Consider the following 25,248-nt stretch of genomic DNA (forward strand, 5'->3'; position numbering starts at 1 on the left):
GACAGAGGACACAGTGGTGCAGTAAGTAACAGCTGAGACTTCCGCTGTTACCAGCCATAGGTGTCTGCACAGTACAGTGAGGAGGTGACTTAGGGTACTGTCACACAGTGGCACTTTGGTCACTACGACGGTACGATCCGTGACGTTCCAGCGATATCCATACGATATCGCTGTGTCTGACACGCAGCAGCGATAAGGGACCCTGCTGAGAATCGTACGTCGTAGCAGATCGTTTGGAACTTTATTTTGTCGCTGGATCTCCCGCTGTCATCGCTGGATCGTTGTGTGTGACAGCGATCCAGCGATGCGTTCGCTTGTAACCAGGGTAAACATCGGGTTACTAAGCGCAGGGCCGCGCTTAGTAACCCGATGTTTACCGTGGTTACCAGCGTAAAAGTAAAAAAAAAAAATACATACTCACATTCCGGTGTCCTTCAGGTCCCTTGGCGTCTGCTTCCCGCTCTGACTGACTGCCAGCCGGAAAGTAAGAGCAGAGCACAGTGGTGACATCACCGCTGTGATCTGCTTTCACTTTACGGCGGCACTCAGTCAGAGCGGGAAGCAGACGGCAAGGGACCTGAAGGACACCGGAATGTGAGTATGTACGGTTTTTTTTTTTACTTTTACGCTGGTAACCACGGTAAACATCGGGTTACTAAGCGCGGCCCTGCGCTTAGTAACCCGATGTTTACCCTGGTTACCCGGGACCTCGGCATCGTTGGTCGCTGGAGAGCGGTCTGTGACAGCTCCCCAGCGACCACACAACGACTTTCCAACGATCACGGCCAGGTCGTATCGCTGGTCGTGATCGTTGGAAAGTTGCAGAGTGTGACAGTACCCTAACACTGCTCTCCTCCTGATAAGATCTGGCCTTGTGCTGTATCTGCAGTCTCTGAAGCTCAGTAGATTTATGGCGGTTGCTTGAACTTTTAAACAGATCGGCTCACTGTCAGAGTGAGTTGCCCGAACATCACACGAACTGTAACAGACTTCAAGGCAGCTGCCATCAATGTCACGGTGCCTCAGATAGAGACTGAAAATTATCTATCTATCTATTATCTATCTATATATCTATTATCTATCTCTCTATCTATCTATCATCTATCTATTATCTATATATCTCTATTATCTATCGATTATCTATCTAACTCTATTTATGTATCTGTTATCTCTCTATTTACCTATCTATTATCTCTCTATATATTATCTATCTAATTCTTTATTGATCTACCTATTATCTATCTATCTATTAGCTATCTATCTCTATTTATCGATTATCTATCTATATCTATTATCTATCTATCTATCTATCTATCTATCTATCTATCTCTATTATCTATTAATTATCTATCTCTATTATCTATCTATCTATCTATCTATCTATCTATCGATTATCTATATATCTCTATTATCTATCTATCTATAAAAAAAAAATAGGAACAGCACACAATTCTTTTACTTATCTTCGGGTGCAAGGCCCCCAGGCAACCTGTCCATCGATTGTCCAGAGTACATAAAATTCAAAAAAGCAGGCTGCACTCCATATCGTCTGTAAAACTGTGCACGCTTGAGAAAGGCTCATTTGGAGCCGAAACATTGCCCAGACATGTGGGTTCAATAAATCCTGCACAGTTTTTCAGATGATATGGAGTGCTGCCTGCTTTTTAGAATTTTATCTATCTATCTATCTATCTATCTATCTATCTATCTATCTATCTATCTATCTATCTATCTATCTATTATCTATCTATCTCTATTATCTATCTATCTATCTATCTATCTATCTATCTATCTCTATTTATGTATCTAGTATCTCTATTTATCTTTCTATCTATCTATTATCTATTTCTCTATTGATCTATCTGTTATCTATCTCTATTATCTATCTCTATTATCTATCGAATATCTATCTATCTATCTATTATCTATCTATCTATCTCTATTTATGTATCTATTATCTTTCTATTTACCTATCTATTATCTCTCTATCGATGATCTATCTATCTCTATGATCTATCTATCTCTATTATCTATCTATTATCTATCTCTATTGTCTATCAATTATCTATATATCTCTATTATATCTCTATTATTTTATTATATTATAATAATTATTATATATTGTTCCTATCTATCTATCTATCTATCTATCTCTATTTATGTATCTATTATCTCTCTATTTACCTATCTATTATCTCTCTATCTATCTATTATCTATCTATTATATATCTATCTATTATCTATCTATTATATATCTATCTATTATCTATCTATCTATCTATCTATCTATCTATCTCTATTTATCTATTATCTATCTATCTATCTATCTATCTATCTATCTATCTATCTATCTATCTATTTATCTATCTATCTCTATTTATCTATGTATTATCTATCTCTCTATTATCTATCTACTATCTATCTCTGTTATCTATCTATCTATCTATCTATCTATCTATCTATCTGTCTCTATCTCTGTTATCTATCGATTATCTATCTTTATTATCTATCTATCTATCTATCTATCTATCTATCTATCTATCTATCTATCTATCTATCTATCTATCTCTCTATCTATCTATTATCTATCTGTTATCCATCTATCTCTATTATCTATCGATTATCTATCTATCTAATCTGTAGCCGGGGTCAGAGTCCTATCAGACCAGTGTCTGTGTGATCTCATATCAGTAAATCTAAGATGGTAAACACAAAAATCCCATTATAAAACCTTACATAAAAAACAAAAGTTGAGGATGAATACAGTGATGATAAATGGCCAGACAGAAGAAAATAGAAACAGCAAATAGGTGAGCATAGAAAATCATGTATGGGTGCAGGCCCCAGAACATAAACTCAATCTAGACAACAATACCCCAAAGGAGGAAAAGGGGAAAAAGAGAGGAACAGTCCAGCCAGTGGGTACACTTTTTTCTTTAGATTGGTAATATTCTACCTCCCTCTCTTTCTTTTTTCTGTTTCCCTCTTTGGGGACTTGTCCAGACAAGAGTATTCCTTTAGGGTTACCTGGATACATTCAGGTAGCTATACCCATATGCCGGCCTCTATACACACCTGCTAGCTGATTCTATTCTCTTCTATTTAGCTCTTTGTCATATATATCAGAGCTGTGCAAGTAACTGCCCACTGAAAGGGACAGACAGAGACCAGAATTCAAGGCATCACTGTGTGAAGCAGTATGAGGAGCATTGCTTTTGTACCACACAGCAGGTACAGTAATAGGGACACAACAGCAGCAGCTCAGCATTGGGGTATCATCAGGATAGGGAATTTGTACAGGTTGGAGACAGATGGAGACGGTGTAGGAAATCTCAGCTGACGTGACGAGTTGAGGTTGTAGAAGTTCTCATGTCGGTCTGGGCCAGATGGAAAAGATGAGAAAAGTGAATGACTCCATCAGAAAGAACGTCCTCTGTAAGTCACCATCTATAACTGTGCTGTGGTCACTTGTATGCTTTGTAAGACTGGTATCTATCTACCACTATATGGTCACAATATGGCAGAAATATCAGTGTTGGTCTTTGTAGACATTTTTTTTTAGTTACAGCAGGATCATTTACTGTCATTCTCGAATAACAACGATTAGAGTGCGCCACCATAGTAGTAATCAGAGGTTAGGCTCCCACTCAGATGTCTTGCCCCATGAGCTGATCTCCTAGCTACGCCTCTGATAAAATGTATGCTTCACTAACGACCTGTTCACAATATATGTTACTGCAGCGCCCCAGAGTTCTGGTCGTTGCAGTGCTGTGGCTTCGCCGCTAAGGGGAGCCATGGTACGTTCGATGGCACCGAAGGAGTTCCTCCAATCAGGTATCACAGACACCAATATGTTTCACAGCTGGGCCTCCGGGGGGAGCTAAGGGTGCTATTCATTAGGCCACTCCCCACCATAGTGGGTAAACTGGGGGTCAGGCAGGAAGTTAGAAAGAGAACGCTGACGGGATTGAACGGAGCAACACCCGGTGGCAGGGGGTGTTGTGAAGGGAGAGACTGTAGGGTCTCTGCCAGGGGTGGGATCCTGGCAGAGGCTTGGCATTGAAAGAGCGTAACGGGTCCGCGCAGGCTCCTGGAAGCGGCGGGACTCAAGAAAGGACTAGAAGCGAGATAGATTGTGCTGCGTGAGAAACGAGATCAAGCAGAAGGAGAATACCAGCAGGGGTTGTGCTGAAAGAGGCAGCACCCTGCTGAGGCGCAATACCGGTGGCCGGAACGCCGAGGGAGTGGATTAGAATACAGCTTCAAGCCATACTCCAAACAGCGGCAGGACAGTCGGTCTCAGGCGGGCTGTCTACCACATATCACCTATGAAGTCTTGGGGGGCAATTGCGGGAGAGGGGCGACTCTAGGGTCCCGGAAGAACTCCAGGCCTACCTGACAAACGGGTGCCATTCCAACCTGAATACAGGGAAGGGGTGGATTACAGAGGAACATCAAATCGAGTTGTGAGGGAACTTAAGAAACAGACACAACCGTTGTGGGGTTACTTTCCGTGAGCACAGCAGGGAAGGACTACAACACATAGCGCTAGAAGGAAGGCACAGATTTCCACCTGAGAGGAGAACTCTGGAGGTGCCATTGGACCGGCCGGACTTGCGTAGCCTGGTGAACCGTGTTCCGGACTGAGGACTCAGAGATCTCCAGTAAAGAGGTAAAGAGACTGCAACCTGGTGTCCTCGTTATTTACCGCGACTTACACCCCACAACCGTACCGCTCCATCGCTACCATTACTACCACTTATTGCACCGGACGTCCCCCACTGACGGACAGGGCCACGGACGGGGTCTAGCCACCGTGACAACCCCGAGACTGAGAACTAGAGGCCCGGCTCCGGGTACCCCCTCGGCCCTGCGGCGGTGCGGGGGCGCCGCAGACTTGGCGTCACGAACAGGATCTACTCAAGCCTGAAGAATCAGGTCATGTGTGCCTAGAGACTGTGATTTGTTGTGCTTGGACTGTACTTTATTACAAAGACTGTGCTGCGCCAGTTGCCGCCAAAATCCGCCGCCATTGCAGCGCTGAGGAAAGCGCAGGAAGAGAAGAGGGGCGTGGAGTGGGCGTAGACGAGCTGGAGAGCGCGAAGAATAATGGCCGCCCAGTCTAAATATTTCTGTGCAGTGAGGACGTGTCCGTCAGCAGCAGAGATCCGCCTCCTAATCCTTAATGGGGGGCGGAGGCAGAGAAAACGAAACTGCTCACGCAGGAGAGAGCGGGAAAAAGACCAGGAAGCGACCCACGTGGAGGACGCTATGGCCAGCAGCTCCGAACCCGACAGCGGGGTTGAAGTGGAAGTCTCCCCTGACTACCCGGCTGAGCCCAGCAGCCTGTCCTCCGTGGATAACACCAAATTCCTGAGAGCCGAGATGGAGGATTTATATAACCAGCTCCTCCAACTGCACGTAAGAGTCCAGGCCCCGCATCAGGTGGGACCGGCAGTGGATTCCCGGACATCGGAAGAACCAGCGGGACCTGTTGCGGAAAGTGGAATCGTACCAGTGGGTGAGTCCGCCGATCCTGCCCCACCAGCAGAGGGTGTGTTAGTGGGTCCCGTAGCAGCACCACCTCTCCCGGGGACCCATAGACTTCAGCGCCTGTTACCATGGGAGGAAGCCACGGGCATGGAACACCGTATGCGAGCCCCAATCACCCCTACTCCCTTGCCGTGTGAGGTCAGCGCGGAGCGCACGGTGTGCCGCTGGGTGAACCCTGGATCCAATCTCATGGGGTTCCCCGGGGTGGAGACCCAGAAGGGAGAAATGGTACAGGCCCTAAGCTGGGAAGAATACCAGATCCAGCTAGAACAGCGGTGGCGAGAGGAAGAGGAAACACATCAGGCTAAACGGGAGGCCTACCATCAAAAAGATTTGGCGGTCAAGGACCGGGCCCGTAAGGACCCCACCACTCACCAGGCCCCGCGCAGGCAGGGCATCATCACCGTCTTTAAACTCCAAGGAGGCTGGGGCTTCATTAAAGAACCGGGGCTATACGCGGAGGTCTTTATTAACCGACGGGATGTCGAGTCACACCTTAGAGAGGGTCACCCCGATCGGGACCTCTATCCGGGAGACAGTGTTACCTACACCCGGCATCTTGGGGAAAAGGGGTGGTTCGCTCTGAACGTCTACAAGAAAGAGAAACCAGCCCCTGTGGCCAAAGTGCCGCCGTGTGACCGATCTGTACCCACCCTGGTCGGCCCCACCTGCCTGACCACAGAACTTGCGATCTGCCACCCGATCGCCGCCACCACCGTCGTGCCTAAGGAGGTGCCCCTTCGAGTGACCGAGGCTCCGGACGTACCAGCACAGAGAGAAGTGGGGACACAGACCTTGATCGCCGCGCACGACCTGGTCGTGCAACAGACCCGAACCCATGGGGTGTATCTGGCAGTGGGAGTGGACCTGAAACCTGAATTGCAGGGGTCCGCCCGCCAGGTGGCGCCTCATGGAAACTTCTGAAAGAAGAGTAAGATTTCGCTTTGTGAAAATGTAAATAGTTACTGTTTGTTCTTTTAAAGTTGCTGCTAAACCTGTCCAGGGTTAATGGATCCCTTTGTTGACCCGGGATCCCCTTTGTTTGTTTTTCTTTTTTCTGAAGTTTATACAAGTTTTAAAGTTACACAAACTGCAGAAATCATGGACTGTGCATGATTCGAACTTTCTTTTGTAAATAGTTTGCACCTTCTTAAAGGTGCTCCCTGCTGGTTTTAGCCAAAGACACTTTGCGAAGATATTTGCCCTATTGGTTTGAGCCAAAGACACTTTGTGAAGATACCTTTCCTACCGGTTCTAGTTAAAGACACTTTGCGAAGATACCATACCGGAACCTTTGCGTGGGCTGGTAGGCTGAGAAGACGAGCTACCTCAGAAAGACTTGGTCCCCTCTTAAAGGGGATGTGTGAAATTGAACTTGAGAAAGATACTGTTGCAGAACAGTAATGTGATAATGAAGCTTGAAAAAGAAATGTAACTGTTTTACATGCTAAGTTATATGTGTTGAATTTGTTGAAATGTGAAATCTAAATAATGTTTTGCAGAAAGAAAAGATGCAGAGAGCCCGTAGGGGTAGAGATAGAGATCTGCATAGCTGAAAGTAAGGAAGTAATGATGAAGGTGAGGATAGAAGGTCAACCCTGCGTCCCCATAGAAAGTTACTTTGTTACTAAGGACAGAAGGCGAACCCGTAGGGGTTAGAGAGTGAGTCCTTAAAGGAGCCGAGTAGAGTGGGCTCAGAGTTCTTTAAACGAAAGGAATGTTATGTCTATACTATGTATAGTAGCGAAAGGCAGTAGGCCCTGGCTGAATGGGGCGGTCCTGTAAAAGAAAGGAGAGGCAGTAGGTCTGGTGCCATAGGGACAGGCGGTCCTGCAGGTTCAAAGTAGGAGAATGTGAAGTTACCCTACCCTGTAATGTGATTATAGGAAGGCCTTTGGTAAACTAAGAGTGTATGTTTCTTAAAGGCAATGTTAATTTATTGTTCCAGAATTTGCACTAAGTAGAATACCCGGTTGGGTAACAGGAGTTATGCATAGCCTGTAATTTATAATGTTGACCATGTTTGTAACGTTAAAAGTGTCCTCACCTCCCATAAAGGGAAGCCTGTTCAAGTATACTTATTGTTTTGCACTCAACAAAATTGTATGTCTGTTTACTAATCTGTATTGTTGTTTTTCTTCCCAGTCCCGGAGTACTGTGTTTAACCAGGGGGGAGTGCAGCGCCCCAGAGTTCTGGTCGTTGCAGTGCTGTGGCTTCGCCGCTAAGGGGAGCCATGGTACGTTCGATGGCACCGAAGGAGTTCCTCCAATCAGGTATCACAGACACCAATATGTTTCACAGCTGGGCCTCCGGGGGGAGCTAAGGGTGCTATTCATTAGGCCACTCCCCACCATAGTGGGTAAACTGGGGGTCAGGCAGGAAGTTAGAAAGAGAACGCTGACGGGATTGAACGGAGCAACACCCGGTGGCAGGGGGTGTTGTGAAGGGAGAGACTGTAGGGTCTCTGCCAGGGGTGGGATCCTGGCAGAGGCTTGGCATTGAAAGAGCGTAACGGGTCCGCGCAGGCTCCTGGAAGCGGCGGGACTCAAGAAAGGACTAGAAGCGAGATAGATTGTGCTGCGTGAGAAACGAGATCAAGCAGAAGGAGAATACCAGCAGGGGTTGTGCTGAAAGAGGCAGCACCCTGCTGAGGCGCAATACCGGTGGCCGGAACGCCGAGGGAGTGGATTAGAATACAGCTTCAAGCCATACTCCAAACAGCGGCAGGACAGTCGGTCTCAGGCGGGCTGTCTACCACATATCACCTATGAAGTCTTGGGGGGCAATTGCGGGAGAGGGGCGACTCTAGGGTCCCGGAAGAACTCCAGGCCTACCTGACAAACGGGTGCCATTCCAACCTGAATACAGGGAAGGGGTGGATTACAGAGGAACATCAAATCGAGTTGTGAGGGAACTTAAGAAACAGACACAACCGTTGTGGGGTTACTTTCCGTGAGCACAGCAGGGAAGGACTACAACACATAGCGCTAGAAGGAAGGCACAGATTTCCACCTGAGAGGAGAACTCTGGAGGTGCCATTGGACCGGCCGGACTTGCGTAGCCTGGTGAACCGTGTTCCGGACTGAGGACTCAGAGATCTCCAGTAAAGAGGTAAAGAGACTGCAACCTGGTGTCCTCGTTATTTACCGCGACTTACACCCCACAACCGTACCGCTCCATCGCTACCATTACTACCACTTATTGCACCGGACGTCCCCCACTGACGGACAGGGCCACGGACCGGGTCTAGCCACCGTGACAACCCCGAGACTGAGAACTAGAGGCCCGGCTCCGGGTACCCCCTCGGCCCTGCGGCGGTGCGGGGGCGCCGCATTACAAATATGTTTCATGTATACAGTGGCTTTCGAAAATATTCTCCCCCCTTGGCTTTTTATCTATTTTGTTACACTACAACCTGTGTGCAAATATTTTTGCAATCTGATTTGTGTGTAATGCATCAGCACTAGTGTTGAGCGATACCGTCCGATACTTGAAAGTATCGGTATCGGAAAGTATCGGCCGATACCGGCAAAATATCGGATCCAATCCGATACCGATACCCGATACCAATACAAGTCAATGGGACTCATGTATCGGACGGTATTCCTGATGGTTCCCAGGGTCTGAAGGAGAGGAAACTCTCCTTCAGGCCCTGGGAACCATATAAATGTGTAAAAGAAAGAATTAAAATAAAAAATATCGCTATACTCACCTCTCCGACGCAGCCGGGACTTCAGCGAGGGAACCGGCAGCATTGTTTGTTTAAAATTCGCGCTATTACTTGGTTACGTGAATTCCCGGCTTGTGATTGGTCAGGTCGGCCATGTTGCCGGGACGCGGACCAATCACAGCAAGCCGTGACGAAATTACGTCACGGCTTGCTGTGATTGGTCCGCGTCCCGGCAATATGGCCGCCCTGACCAATCACAAGCCGTGACGTCACGGGAGGCTGGACACGCGCTCATTTTAAAATGGGCGCGTGTCCAGCCTCCCGTGACGTCACGGCTTGTGATTGGTTGCGCCGCGGTCAACCAATCACAAGCCGGGAGGCTGGACGCGCTCATTTTAAAATGGGCGCGTGTCCAGCCTCCCGTGACGTCACGGCTTGTGATTGGTTGCGCCGCGGTCAACCAATCACAAGCCGGGAGGCTGGACGCGCTCATTTTAAAATGGGCGCGTGTCCAGCCTCCCGTGACGTCACGGCTTGTGATTGGTTGCGCCGCGGTCAACCAATCACAAGCCGGGAGGCTGGACGCGCTCATTTTAAAATGGGCGCGTGTCCAGCCTCCCGTGACGTCACGGCTTGTGATTGGTCAGGGCGGCCATATTGCCGGGACGCGGACCAATCACAGCAAGCCGTGACGTAATTTCGTCACGGCTTGCTGTGATTGGTCCGCGTCCCGGCAACGTGGCCGACCTGACCAATCACAAGCCGGGAATTCACGTAACCAAGTAATAGCGCGAATTTTAAACAAACAACGCTGCCGGTTCCCTCGCTGAAGTCCCGGCTGCGTCGGAGAGGTGAGTATAGCGATATTTTTTATTTTAATTCTCTCTTTTACACATTTTAACATTAATGTTGTTGCGATACCCGATACCACAAGAGTATCGGAATCCCGGTATCGGAATTCCGATACAGCAAGTATCGGCCGATACCCGATACTTGCAGCATCGGAATGCTCAACACTAATCAGCACTAAATAACCTAAGTTGGTGAAGTGAGAAAAATGTAGGGATAAGTTAAAGTTATGGGATCAAACAAATAAAAATTGGCGTGTGCATATCTATTCACCCCTTTTGCAATGAAGCCTCTAAAAAATTCTGTTGCAAACAATTCCCTTCATATATCACATGCTTAATGAATGGAAATCCTCCTGTGTGCAATCTAAGTATCATATTGTCTGTCAGTATATACACACTTTTTCTGAAAGGCCACAGAGGATGCAGCACCATTAAGGTGTCAGACGCAACGTATGAAAAAGCCGTCCGATTCTCTCTCCCTAGAATCACAGCAATGTTCTCCATATGGTGATCCATATGAAATCCTTGTGCAATGCAATTTTAACTTGAGCTTTTACATACAGCACAGGCTTCCAGTATCCGTTGTTTCAGATGCTGCACATCTTGAATCTTCACAGCATAGACAATTGCCTTCAGATGACCCCAGCATCTGAAACAACGGGGACTGGAAGCCTGTGCTAGCATTTCTTCTTCGGCGTTGCTATCAGTGTGTCAAGAGTGGGAGAAGAGGATTGCATTGACAATCCAACACAATGGGCAGCACTTTGAACACATTTTATAAGTGGTTATAAACTTGTAAATAACTCATGAAATAATAAAGTTACGTTAAAACCAAGCACACCATTGTTTTTCTTGTGAAATTCTCATTAAATTTGATGTGTCACATGACCCTCTTCCCATTGGAAAAAATAAAGTTGGATCCAAAATGGCCGACTTCAAAATGGCCACCATGATCACCACCCATCTTGAAATTTGAAGTTTTTCCCCTCCCATATACTAATGTGCCACAAACAGCAAGTTGATATCACCAACCATTCCCATTTTATTTAGGTGTATCCATATAAATGATCCACCCTGTACAGTTGTGAGCTGATACTAATAGCCTGGGAAGCTCCATGAGTTTTACCCCCTTCCCTGGCTATAAACATCTGCCCCCAGTCGCTGGCTTTCCCTCTGCTGGTTGTGAAAATTTCGCTGGAGCCCACACCCTTTTTTCTGTAAAATAATCTTTGATTAATTAAATACATGTCCAGTAATTTGCACACAAACTGTACTAATTGTTTTTGTCACTGACATCTATATATCTACCTATTCTATATGTATTTACTGTATGTAATCCAGCAGAAGAATTACCGTCTTTTCTTCAATCTATTCTCTATGCTATATAGATATATATATATATGTGTATCACTGACATAGTGTATACTGTACATATGTATTCTATGTGTATATTTCTATTCTATATATTCTACTCTAACCTGTCAGTGTGGTTTTACTGTACGCGCAGAGGAATTACCGGCTTTTCAAAGGACACTGGTATGTAAAAATCAGACAGCACTCGCATGCTATGAGAGCTGTGCGTTTTTTTCTCACACTCATAGACTTGCATTGGCAAAACTCAGCCGGTATATGTGTAAAATCACAGCATGCTGCAATTTCACTTGCACGTAGAATACGGCTAAGAAAAAAAAGTGATCTGAGCTGCCCCATAGATTATCAGCGGTCCGAGTGCTATGCGAATTTTTTTCCTGCATGCCACTCGTCTGTATTCAATACTAATGTGACTCCAGCCTATAAAAAAATATTCCAATCTCTGATGATCCCCTGGAGCATTATCAAATCAATTATCATCAAATGAATGAACATGGTACCACAACAAAACTGTTTATGAGAGGGCCACTCACAAAGCTCTAAGCCTAGGTAAGCAGGACATTGATCAGAGAGTCAGCAGAGAGACATAAGGTAATCCAGAAGGAGCTGCAGAGTTCCAAAGTGGAAACAGGAGTATTTGTTCATATGACCACAATAAGCCGTATGCTCCATAGAGGTAAACTTTATGGAATAATTGGCAGATAAAAAACTTTAACTTACACACTAAAACTGTAATGCCTGTTTTGAATTTGCCAAAAGACATGTGGGAGACTCTTGAAATGTATGGAGGAAGGTTCTCTGGACAGATGAGGCCAAAATTGAATTTTTTGGCCACCAAGTTAAACCCTATGTTTACTGCCAAACCATCACAGTTCATCGCCATAAGAACACCATACCCACAATGAAACGTGGTGGCAGCATTATGCTGTGAGGATGATTTTTGGCCACAGGGACAGGGAAAATGGTTCATGTCGAGGGGAAGATAGATGGTATGAAATACAGGCCCACTCACTGATTCCACAACTGTAGACACCTGTGGTGTTAGTGGACACTCCTTGATTTAACATGTCCCTTTGATCACATTATTTTCAGGGATACCATCACCTCTGTCCAGGCCTATTTCATGAGTTTTATTTTTTTTTAAATTCTGTGGAAGCATGGTTGAAAAGCAATGTCTGACTTTCATTTGTTCATTTTCATAGTTTTTTAAATTTATTATTACTTTTGTTAGATTCAAGTTATTTCTGTGACCATTGTGGGTTTTTCTGTCATTAAACAAAGAGTTTCAACAATTTTGACCACGTGTGTAGGTAGTGGCACAATTTTAAGCCTTCCTCCTGATGTACAGTAAATGTCGGAAAAAAATGCATTGAAAAAAGCATAAAAAATGTATGCAAAAATTTACAAATCACAATCACATATGTCTGGAGCAAATACTTAACGTGTGCACATACTGTTACATGTAAACTTACCAATGCACTCAAATATAAAATGTGTATTACAAACTTACCAAATTTAGTGGTTCCAGGTAAGTTGGGCTTGTCTGCAGTTGCTACGTTGACTACCAAATCTTCCTTAGCTATTGGTAGATTGACTTTTGGAATAATGTTGGGCTGTGTGTTTATCGCTGGGATCTCGGGTAGCTCTTAAAAGAAAAATGTAAACATTTTATAAGAATAGTCCATAAATTGTGACTATAAAAGTGTTTCAAATATTACTTCTAATGTATGAAGAGAAGAAGAAAGCATGGGCTCCACAGTGAAGAGACCCTTAACCCTTCATCACCAGAGGTATTTTTGTTTTTGCATTTTCGTTTTTTGCTCCCCTTCTTCCCAGAGCCATAACTTTTATATTTTTCTATCAAAATGTCCATGTTAGGGCTTGATTTTTGAGAGACAAGTTTTACTTTTGAATTACACTATTGGTTTTAACATATCAGGTACTGGAAAACAGGAAACAAATTCCAAGTGCTGTGAAATCGCAAATAAAATTTCAATTCCACTGTTTTTTTTGTACCATGTTCACTAATTGCTCAAACTGACCTGCCATTATGATTCTTCAGGTCATTACAAGTTCTTAGACACCAAACATGTCTAGGTTCTTTTTTATCTAAGCGGTGAAAAAAAAATCCCAATTTTGGTAAAAAAAACCAAAACATGCCATTTTCCAAGACCTGTAGCATCTCCGTTTTTCGTGATCTTAGGCTAGGTAAGGACTTATTTTTTGCAAGCCGAGCTGACATTTTTTACTTGTACCATTTAGGTGTAGATATTATCTTTTGATTGACCATTATTGCATTTTATTGCAATGTAGCGGTGACCAAAAAAACGTAATTCTGATATTTTATTTTTTTTTCTTGTTACTCCTTTTAGCGATCAGGTATATATTTTTTCATATTTATAGATCGAGCCATTCTGAATGCAACAAAACCAAATATGTGCATATTTGATTTTTTTAATTGTTTTATTTTGAATGGAGCGAAAGAGGGGTGATTTTAACTTTTATTTGTAAAAACTTTTTTATTTTTCCGTCAATTTGGCCATGTGAGGGCTTATTTTTTGCGGGACGAGTTGTACTTTTGAATGACATCATTGGTTTTACCATGTCGTGTACTAGAAAACGGGAAAAAAATTCCAAGTGCGGTGAAATTGCAAAGAAAGTGCAATCTTACACTTGTTTTTTGCTTGGCTTTTTTGCTAGGTTCACTAAATGCTAAAACTGACCTGCCATTATGATTCTTCATGTCATTACGAGTTCATAGACACCTAACATGACTAGGTTATTTTTTACTTTAGGAAAGCTTTCCTAGCGAAACGCGCGTTGGGTGTGGTCGGGTCCCTGGCTGGTGGCATCTATTAGGTAAATAAGTTCCTCCTGGTATGTACTAATGGATGTATGATATACTTTCCGATATGCTGACTGATGCTTTTTACATACTTCTTATAATATATAATATATAGTATACCACTTGGTACTACCTCACATTTGTGAATATTTATTAATTTATTGTCTGATTGATTGCACTGTTGCACTTTTTCAGTCACCATATCGGTAGTTATATTTTGGAACTGGTTGAGTGCTATTACTATCTGCTTTGATATCGTATTGGGAGGTAGTTGTTCTATGTTAGCCACTTATTTTCCAGCCATCCCTTCCAGTTGTGTCTGTTCTCTGTGGTGTCTCATTTTTTATGTATTCGGTTTTACCTGTTCTTTAATAAAGTTGACATTAGATTATTAGTGCAGTCTAGCATCCCTTTTTGGTGTGTGTGCCATGGTGGTCAGTTGATTTTCATGGGTCTCCGTTCTATCAACCCCAATAAAATGACTGATTTTTTTGGGAGAAAGCTGAGGCCAGCCATACACATGTAGGGAGCCTCAAACAGGGGCTCTCATCTGTGGTGACCACACACAGTACTCTCAGAAGACAAACTAGCTTAGGCCGGTTTCACACGTCAGTGGCTCCGGTACGTGTGGTGACAGTTTTCTCACGTACCGGAGACACTGACTCACGTAGACACATTAAAATCAATGTGTCTCTGCACATGTCAGCGTGTTTTCACGGACCGTGTGTCCGTTTGAAAAACACGGAGACATGTCAGTGTTTGTGGGAGCGCACGGATCACACGGACCCATTAAAGTCAATGGGGCCGTGTAAAACACGTACCGCACACGGATGCTGTCCGTGTGCAGTCCGTGTGCCGTGCAGGAGACCGGGAACTTTATTTCAACTGCAAAAAAAATAAAAAAACAATGATTTTTCATTCCTTCTCTCCAGCGAACGCTGCTGGAGAGAAGAAATGAATGGCGGCTTCAGCACCCTAAGCAGGGGACAGCGCGTGTGGTACCCAGTCAGCACACAGGCGGCACACGGCTGCCGCACGTGTGCCACACTGATGTGCCACGTGAGCACACGGACACACAGACACACGGACATGGATAACTCCGGTACCGATTTTTCCGGTACCGGAATTATCTGGAAGTGTGAGACTGGCCTTACATAAAGCAACCTCTTTCCGTTAACAATATAGCAAACTTTGTGTTACAAATCTTTTGATGGGATTATTCCAGAGAGCCAATTTATAAAAGATTGATTCACTTCTCACAACTGCTGCTATACACAGAGCCATAACCAAAGTTGTGATCGGTGGGGGTTTCAGTGGGGATTTTCCAGATCACTGGATTATACAGATACATATTGTACATATACATATATAAAACATAGTAGTGTTAATAGTTTATTTTTAGTAATTTTCAGATTGCAATAGGAATGAACAAAAGAGAAATCTAAATCAATCAGTAAAGTAACCACTCTATGGCTTCGAAGCATAGACTTCTGTCTCTTCGAGTAATCCCAAATAGACATGATGATGATGAGGTCAGATCTCTGTGGGGCTGTATGGTCACTTCCAGGACTCCTTGTTCTTCTTTACACTGAAGATAGTTCTTAATGACTTTGACTGTATGTTTGGTGACAGTCTTCTGCTGCAGAATAAATTCGGAGCCAATCAGATGCCTCCTTGATGGTATTACATGATGGTTACTGTGAACATATATATTTGCTCATATTTTTCAGAATTGGAAAGATAATTGATCCTTACCAAATTTCCAACACCATTTGCTGAAATACAGCCCCAAGCTGCAAGACACATCTACAACGCTTCACTTCTATCTGCAGACACTCCTTATTGTACACACGGCAGCCATTTAGCGAACAAACGGCCTTCTGATATAGCCAAATATTTCTTATGTTATCAAATCAGTGCAGAGTATCTGCTGCTATTTTTCTGCGCCCCAGTTCTTATGTTTTCTGGCATAGTTGAGTTACTTGTTCCATGTTGGAGATATATGGTTTTTGCCTGCAATTCTTTCAAGAAGACCGCTTCTGGTCAGACTTCTCTAACTAGTATTATAATTATGGATGTTACTGGGTCCGACTGGTTCTGTCCATTCTGAGGTAATGGTGCTTTAGGACATCTTTCAATATCAAAAAGAAGTCAGCATGATGTGTTTTTCATCTGCTGCACTGTTTTCTTTGCCGACCACCATTTCTTGGTGCTTCTTCAAAAGAGCTTGGACAACACATCTTGAAAGCACAGACTTCTGTGAAATCTTTTCCTGGGAGAGATCTTGCTGATGCAATATAACTACCATGTTGCTGTACTTAGGCTTGTCATGTTGCATTTGCAGCGCCCCAGAGTCCTGGTCGTTGCAGTAGCATGGTTCAGCCACTAAGGGGGGCCATGCTGCGTTCGATGGCACGGAAGGAGTTCTCTGAGCAGGTATCACAGTCACCAATACATTTCACAGCTGGGCCTCCGGGGGGAGCTAAGGGTGCTATTCATTAGGCCACTCCCCACCATAGTGGGTAAACTGGGGGTCAGGCAGGAAGTTAGAGAGAACGCTGACGGGATTGAACGGAGCAACACCTGGTGGCAGAGGGTGTTGTGAAGGGAGAGACTGTAGGGTCTCTGCCAGGGGTGGGATCCTGGCAGAGGCTTGGCATGGAAAGAACGTAAAGGGACCGTGCCTGCTCAGCATAGCGGCGGTGCCCAAGGAAGGACTAAGAAGCGAGATAGATTGTGCTGAGTGAGAAACGAAATCAAGCGAAAGGAGATACCAGTGAGGGTTGTGCTGAAAGAGGCAGCACCTTACTGAGGCGCACTACCGGTGGCCGGAACGCCGAGGAGGTAAAGAGTTTCAAGCCATACCTCAGACCTACGGCAGGGCAGTTAGCTTGAGGCGGACTGTCTCACGCATCACCCAGGAAGGCAAAGGGGGGTACCAACAGGAGAGGGGCGCAGATAGAGTCCCGGAAGATCTCCGAGCCTCCCCGTCATACGGGTGCGTTCCTACCATAGTATCTGGAGGGACGAGGAAGATCATTGCGAATTAAGTTGTTGTGAGGGAACACGAGAAACAGACACAACAGTTGTGGGGTACTTTCCGTAAGCACAGCAGGGAAGGACTGCAACACATAGCGCTAGAAGGAAGGCACCGATTTCCACCTGCAAGGAGAGCTCTGGAAGTGCCATTGGACCGGCCGGACTTGCGCAGCCTGGTGAGCCGTATTCCGGACTGAGGACCCAGAGAGCTTCAGTAAAGAGGTAAAGAGACTGCAACCTGGTGTCCTCGTTATTTACCGCGACCTGCACCCCACAACTGCACCGCTACAACATCACTTATTGCACCGGACGTCCCCCACTGACAGACAGGGCCACGGACCGGGTCTAGCTACCGTGACAACCCCAGGACTGAGACCTAGAGGCCCGGCTCCGGGTACCCCTCGGCCCTGCGGCGGTGTGGGGGCGCTCCAACTTGGCGTCACGAACAGGATCTACTTAAGCCTGAAGAATCAGGTCATGTGTGCCTAGAGACTGTGATTTATTGTGTGTGGACTGTACTTTATTGCAAAGACTGTGCTGTGTCACTTGCCGCCAAAAGTTCGCGCCAAAACCGCCGCCATTACAGCGCTAAGGAGAGCGCAGGAGAAGAAGAAGGGCGTGGAAGTGGGCGTGAACAAGCTGAAGAGCGCGAAAGACAATGGCCGCCCAGTCTAAATATCTCGGCCCCTTGAGGACGTGTCCGTCAGCAGCCGAGATCCGCCTCCTGATCCTCAATGGTGGGCAGAGACAGAGAAAACGAAACCGCCCACGAAGGAGAGAGCGGGAAAAGGACCAGGAAGAAGAAGTGAGCAACATGGAGGACGCCATGGCCAGCCGCCCGGAGCCGGAGCGTGGGGTCGGAGCCGAGGACTCCCCCAGCTACCCGGAGAGGCACAGCAGCCAGACCTCCACAGTTGACGCTGACCTCCTGCAGACCGGAGCGGACGAGCGGATGCAGCTGAGCACTGAGGCCGGGTGGAAGAAGACCATCATCGGGAGCCTCGCCAGACGTCTGTCGGCAGCCTCGTCTGGTCCGGAGCAAGAAAGAAGTTCCAGCGCTCCGAAGCCAGAAAGCAAGGCCCTGCCGGAAAGCGAGGTGCTGCAAGCAGAGATGACAGCGTCGCAGCACAAGGCCCCGCAGCCAGCGTTCCAGACCCCAGTGGAGACGGAGCAGACCGGCACCGGAGGAACCGCATCTGAAGCAGGTAGGAAGAGCCACCCTGCCCTGACGACTGACACCACTCCAGTGACTGCTAGTGCCACAGCTGCTGACTCCGTTCCAGTGACTGATCTTGCAGCAGCCGCTACCTCTGCTGCAGCAGATACCCATACTCAAGCTGCGCAGACCTCCATCACTGCGCATGATTTAATCGTACATGAAAGACGGATTAACGGCGTTTGTCCAGCACTGGGTGTAACCCTGGACCTCACTTTGCCCAGGCCAAGAGGGGTTAAGTGCCAGGTGCAGCACTGGAAGCCGTTCAACTAAACCTCGATACCATGAAAATGTAAATAGTTACTGTTTGTCCTTTAAGTTGCTGCTAAACCCGCCCAGGGTTAATGGATCCCTTTGTTGACCCGGGATCCCCTTTGTTTGTTTTCCTTTTCTGAAGTTGTTGCACAAAAGTTACACAAACTGTGAAATCATGGACTGTGCATGATTCGAACTTCCTTTGTAAATAGTTTGCACCTTCTTAAAGGTGCACCCTACTGGTTTTAGCCAAAGACACTTTGCGAAGATATTTGCCCTATTGGTTTGAGCCAAAGACACTTTGTGAAGATACCTTTCCTACCGGTTCTAGTTAAAGACACTTTGCGAAGATACCATACCGGAACCTTTGCATGGGCTGGTAGGCTGAGAAGACGAGCTACCTCAGAAAGACTTGGTCCCCTCTTTGAGGGGATGTGAGAAACTGAACTTGAGAGAGATACTGTTGCAGAACAGTAATGCCATAATGATGCTTTGAAAAGAAATGTAACTGTTTTACATGCTAAGTTATATGTGTTGAATTTGTTGAAATGTGAAATCTAAATAATGTTTTGCAGAAAGAAAAGATGCAGAGAGCCCGTAGGGGTAGATGTAGAGGTCTGCATAGTTGAAAGTAAGCGAAGTAATAATGAAGGTGAGGATAGAAGGTAAACCCCGCGTCCCCATTGAAAGTTACTTTGTTACTAAGGACAGAGAGTGAACCCGTAGGGGTTAGAGAGTGAGTCCTTAAAGGAGCCGAGTAGAGCGGGCTCAGAGTTCTTTAAACGAAAGGAATGTTATGTCTATACTATGTATAGTAGCGAAAGGCAGTAGGCCCTGGCTGAACGGGGCGGTCCTGTAAAAGAAAGGAGAGGCAGTAGGTCTGGTGCCGTAGGGACAGGCGGTCCTGCAGGTTCACAAGAAGGAGAATGTAAAGTTGAAATGCCTTATAATGTGATTATAGGAAGGCCTTTGATAGACTAAGAGTGTGAGTTTCTTAAAGGCAATGTTAAGTTATTATTTCAAAAATTGCACTAAATAGAATACCCGGTTGGGTAACAGAAGTTATTTATACTCTGTAAATTATAAGGTTAATTATGTTTGTAACGTTACAAGTGTCCTCACCTCCCATAAAGGGAAGCCTACTTAAGTATACTTATTGTTATTTGCACTCAACAAAATTGTATGTCTTTTTGCTAACCTGTATTGTTGTTTTTCTTCCCAGTCCCGGAGTACTGTGTTTAACCAGGGGGGAGTGCAGCGCCCCAGAGTCCTGGTCGTTGCAGTAGCATGGTTCAGCCACTAAGGGGGGCCATGCTGCGTTCGATGGCACGGAAGGAGTTCTCTGAGCAGGTATCACAGTCACCAATACATTTCACAGCTGGGCCTCCGGGGGGAGCTAAGGGTGCTATTCATTAGGCCACTCCCCACCATAGTGGGTAAACTGGGGGTCAGGCAGGAAGTTAGAGAGAACGCTGACGGGATTGAACGGAGCAACACCTGGTGGCAGAGGGTGTTGTGAAGGGAGAGACTGTAGGGTCTCTGCCAGGGGTGGGATCCTGGCAGAGGCTTGGCATGGAAAGAACGTAAAGGGACCGTGCCTGCTCAGCATAGCGGCGGTGCCCAAGGAAGGACTAAGAAGCGAGATAGATTGTGCTGAGTGAGAAACGAAATCAAGCGAAAGGAGATACCAGTGAGGGTTGTGCTGAAAGAGGCAGCACCTTACTGAGGCGCACTACCGGTGGCCGGAACGCCGAGGAGGTAAAGAGTTTCAAGCCATACCTCAGACCTACGGCAGGGCAGTTAGCTTGAGGCGGACTGTCTCACGCATCACCCAGGAAGGCAAAGGGGGGTACCAACAGGAGAGGGGCGCAGATAGAGTCCCGGAAGATCTCCGAGCCTCCCCGTCATACGGGTGCGTTCCTACCATAGTATCTGGAGGGACGAGGAAGATCATTGCGAATTAAGTTGTTGTGAGGGAACACGAGAAACAGACACAACAGTTGTGGGGTACTTTCCGTAAGCACAGCAGGGAAGGACTGCAACACATAGCGCTAGAAGGAAGGCACCGATTTCCACCTGCAAGGAGAGCTCTGGAAGTGCCATTGGACCGGCCGGACTTGCGCAGCCTGGTGAGCCGTATTCCGGACTGAGGACCCAGAGAGCTTCAGTAAAGAGGTAAAGAGACTGCAACCTGGTGTCCTCGTTATTTACCGCGACCTGCACCCCACAACTGCACCGCTACAACATCACTTATTGCACCGGACGTCCCCCACTGACAGACAGGGCCACGGACCGGGTCTAGCTACCGTGACAACCCCAGGACTGAGACCTAGAGGCCCGGCTCCGGGTACCCCTCGGCCCTGCGGCGGTGTGGGGGCGCTCCACATTACCTTTGACATGAAACTTCTAAGGGAAGATATAGGGGCATTCTGAAGTATTAAGAGTAATACTTTTAGAAAAGTGGAAATACATAATGGAGTGTTTATCTATTTTCTATGGCAGTAATGCAGTTCCAATTTTCTAAATCTATTACTCTTAATACTTCGGAGTGCAGTTATATCTTCCCTTATAATCATTGTCTTAGCTGGCACCAACACACACTACTGTAGTTTGCATGTGCTGATCAGTTTTTCTGTTTGTATGAAACTGTCTTCCGCAACCTCACCCTTTCTGTAGCAGCATTTTGCTGTTCTTCGCCCAGTTTTAGATTTCAAAGACAGCTGTTTCTTTTCCAGTTAATGGCAATATAAAACTTGTTATTTGTGCATCTGATTATCAAATATTGATGTGATTTAGATTTCTTTTCTTATTATTCACTTTTGCCTTTTGTTAATTGATAAAAACATGCTATTGATAGTGATGAGTGAGTGTACTCATTGCTCAGGTTCTCAGGGGTCTCCGAGTATTTGTAACTGCTCGGAGATTTAGTTTTTGTTGATGCAGCTGCATGATTTATGGCTGCTAGCCAGCCTGAGTACATGGGGGGTTGCCTGGTTGCCAGGGAATCCCCACATGTATTCAACCTGTCTATCAGCTATAAATCATGCAGCTGAGCAACAGAAAACTACATCTCTGAGCAGTTACAAATACTCAGAAACACCCCCCCACCCCCCGCCCAGGAGATGTGGTATGCCTCAGACACAGTTAATTTTCGTTCATAGGAAAACCCTTTTAATGTGACCGGCTTCCTCTGCCTGCAGATACATCGTGCATCTGCCGCCGGGATCAGGCAAATGATTCACTGCACCTGCGCATAATTTGCCCAGGTGCAGTAAATCAGGCCGCCACCATCTTTGTACAGACAGACAGCGGTGGTCACATTAAAACTGTGCATGCACTCCTCCTGTGTAAAGATGGCAGTAGTCTTTGAATCATTCGGCTCATCCCGGTGGCGGTGTGTTCGCGATGGTGTTCCACTGGTGGTACCACGCAAGAGGCTGCATGAGTATGATAGTATGAGTGTGTGAGTGTGTGAGCATGTGAGAGTGTGAGTGTGACTTTGTGTGTGTGTTAGTGTGTGCGTGTGTGAGTGTGTGGTGCATACGGCATATAGAGTGTGTGTCTGTATGGTGCAGTGGTGTTCTGCTGGTGGTATCGCACAATAGGTTGGTACCAGCAGCATACCTCCCAACTTTTGAAGATGGGAAAGAGGGACAAATTTTAGGCCATGCCTCTGACCACACCCATTCATAATTAGTCACACCCATATCCACGTCCCAACTACACCCATTTAGCACTGCTGATCACACTGTTTCATATACAATAGTTATAAACAAAAAAATATGGCCACACAGTGCTCCATACTGTATAATGACCGCACATGACGCTCCATACTGTATAATGGCCACACATGATGCTCCATACTGTATAATGGCCACACATGACGCTCCATACTGTATAATGGCCACACATGATGCTCCATACTGTATAATGTCCGCACATGATGCTCCATACTGTATGACCGCACATGATGCTCCATACTGTATAATGACCGCACATGATGCTCCATACTGTATAATGACCGCACATGATGCCCCATACCGTATAATGGCTGCACATGATGCTCCATACTGTATAATGACTGCACATGATGCTCCAGACCGTATAATGACCACACATGATGCCCCATACTGTATAATGGCCACACATGACGCTCCATACTGTATAATGGCCACACATGATGCTCCATACTGTATAATGACCGCACATGATGCTCCGTATTGTATATTGACCGCACATGATGCTGCATACTGTATACTGGCTGCACATGATGCTCCATATTGTATAATGACTGCACATGATGCCCCATACTGTATAATGGCCACACATAACGCTCCATACTGTATAATGACCGCACATGATGCTCCATACTGTATAATGGCCGCACATGATGCTCCATACTGTATAATGACCGCACATGATGCTCCATACTGTATAATGGCCGCACATGATGCTCCATACTGTATAATGACCGCACATGATGCTCCGTATTGTATATTGACCGCACATGATGCTGCATACTGTATACTGGCTGCACATGATGCTCCATATTGTATAATGACTGCACATGATGCTCCATACTGTATAATGGCCGCACATGATGCTCCATACTGTATAATGACCGCACATGATGCTCCATACTGTATAATGACCGCACATGATGCTCCATACTGTATAATGGCCACACATGATGCTCCATACTGTATAATGACCGCACATGATGCTCCATACTGTATAATGACCGCACATGATGCCCCATACTGTATAATTGCCACACATGACGCTCCATACTGTATAATGACCGCACATGATGCCCCATACTGTATAATTGCCACACATGATGCTCCATACTGTATAATGAACACACATGACGCTCCATACTGTATAATGACGGCATGCATACCGTATAATGGCCCCACATGATGCTCCATACCGTATAATGGCCGCACATGACGCTCCATATTGTATAATGACCGCACATGATGCTCCATACTGTATGATGACCAAACATGATGCTCCATACTGTATGCTGGGTGCACATGATGCTTCATACTATATAATGACCGCACATGATGCTGCATACTGTATAATGACCGCACATGATGCTCCATACTGTATAATGGCCACAGTTCTCCATACTGTATAGTGACATACAGGCACGCAGCTCACACACACACGCTCACACACATGCACACGCACACAGCTCACACACACGGCCCACACACACGCAGCACACACACAGCTCACACACGCACGCAGCTCACACACATGCAGCATCACACACACAGTATCACACATACACACGCAGCATCACAAACGCAGCTCACAAACACATGCAGCTTTGACACAAATGCATCACATACGCAGCCTTCACACACACACACACACAGCCATCACACACACACGCAGTCATCACACACACACACGCAGTCATCACACACACACACGCAGCCATCACACACACACACGCAGCCATCACACACACACACGCAGCCATCACACACACACGCAGCCATCACACACACACACCCACCCAGCCATCACACACACGCAGCCATCACACACACACACCCAGCCATCACACACACACACACCCAGCCATCACACACACACCCAGCCATCACACACACACCCACCCAGCCATCACACACACGCAGCCATCACACACACACACCCAGCCATCACACACACACACCCAGCCATCACACACACACCCAGCCATCACACACACACACCCACAGCCAGGTTGGCACTAGGAGGGTGCTGGCTGGCACTGTTAGAGGTGTTACAGTGCTACCTGTGGATGGAGAGGTGCATGGACACACTGCACTATCTGGTTTGCAGGCTTCTCCCTGCCGCCCCTTATCCGCCATACACAATGCATGCCGGTGTGTGCCGGTAATGATGACCGCCTCCCTCCCCCTCACACGCCGCTGCCGCCTCCGAGTGACACAAGGACCAGACTCTGCGCCTCAGCATCGGGTACCACAGATTCCCGCGCATGCGCGTTGCGGTGCGTGGTGGGGGAGACACCAGGCTGGAGTCGGCGCCGCCCACGCAGCTGGTCCCTCCTTCCCCGATCTCCTGGCCCAGGTTTACTAAACAAAGGCTGCAGAGTGTGATCATGCCGGCCGCTTACGTCACTGACCCCGCCCGGAGTGCGGGACTAGTCCTAATCGTCTCTACGTCCCGGAAGTGGGCGGGGCTTCACCGGCGGCCGCAAATTCGGGATTTTAAATGCCCGAAGCGGGACAGCGGGACCCCGGTGCCAAAGCGGGACTGTCCCGCTGAAATCGGGACGGTTGGGAGGTATGCAGCAGCAGTTTCCATATTGACACACTTGTCACTTGGGTGTCCCAATATGGCGGTCGGTGAACTTCCTCCTCTTGGAATTCTGGGATACGGTGACATATGGACAGAACAGTAAATGAAAACATTACAAGGCAA

General features: G+C 46.5%; 1 protein-coding gene across 1 annotated transcript in view; it reads right to left on the reverse strand.

The window, feature by feature from the left end:
• The window catches only part of LOC143768559 (uncharacterized), a 44,515-nt gene that overhangs the window by 4,965 nt on the left and 14,302 nt on the right, over window positions 1-25,248 (reverse strand). The window contains exon 5 of the mRNA XM_077257203.1: window positions 12,957-13,091. Within this exon, the coding sequence (XP_077113318.1) occupies window positions 12,957-13,091 (135 nt within the window). The remainder of the gene's footprint in view (window positions 1-12,956; window positions 13,092-25,248) is intronic.

Source organism: Ranitomeya variabilis, chromosome 4 (assembly GCF_051348905.1).
Source record: "Ranitomeya variabilis isolate aRanVar5 chromosome 4, aRanVar5.hap1, whole genome shotgun sequence".
NCBI lineage: Eukaryota > Metazoa > Chordata > Amphibia > Anura > Dendrobatidae > Ranitomeya > Ranitomeya variabilis.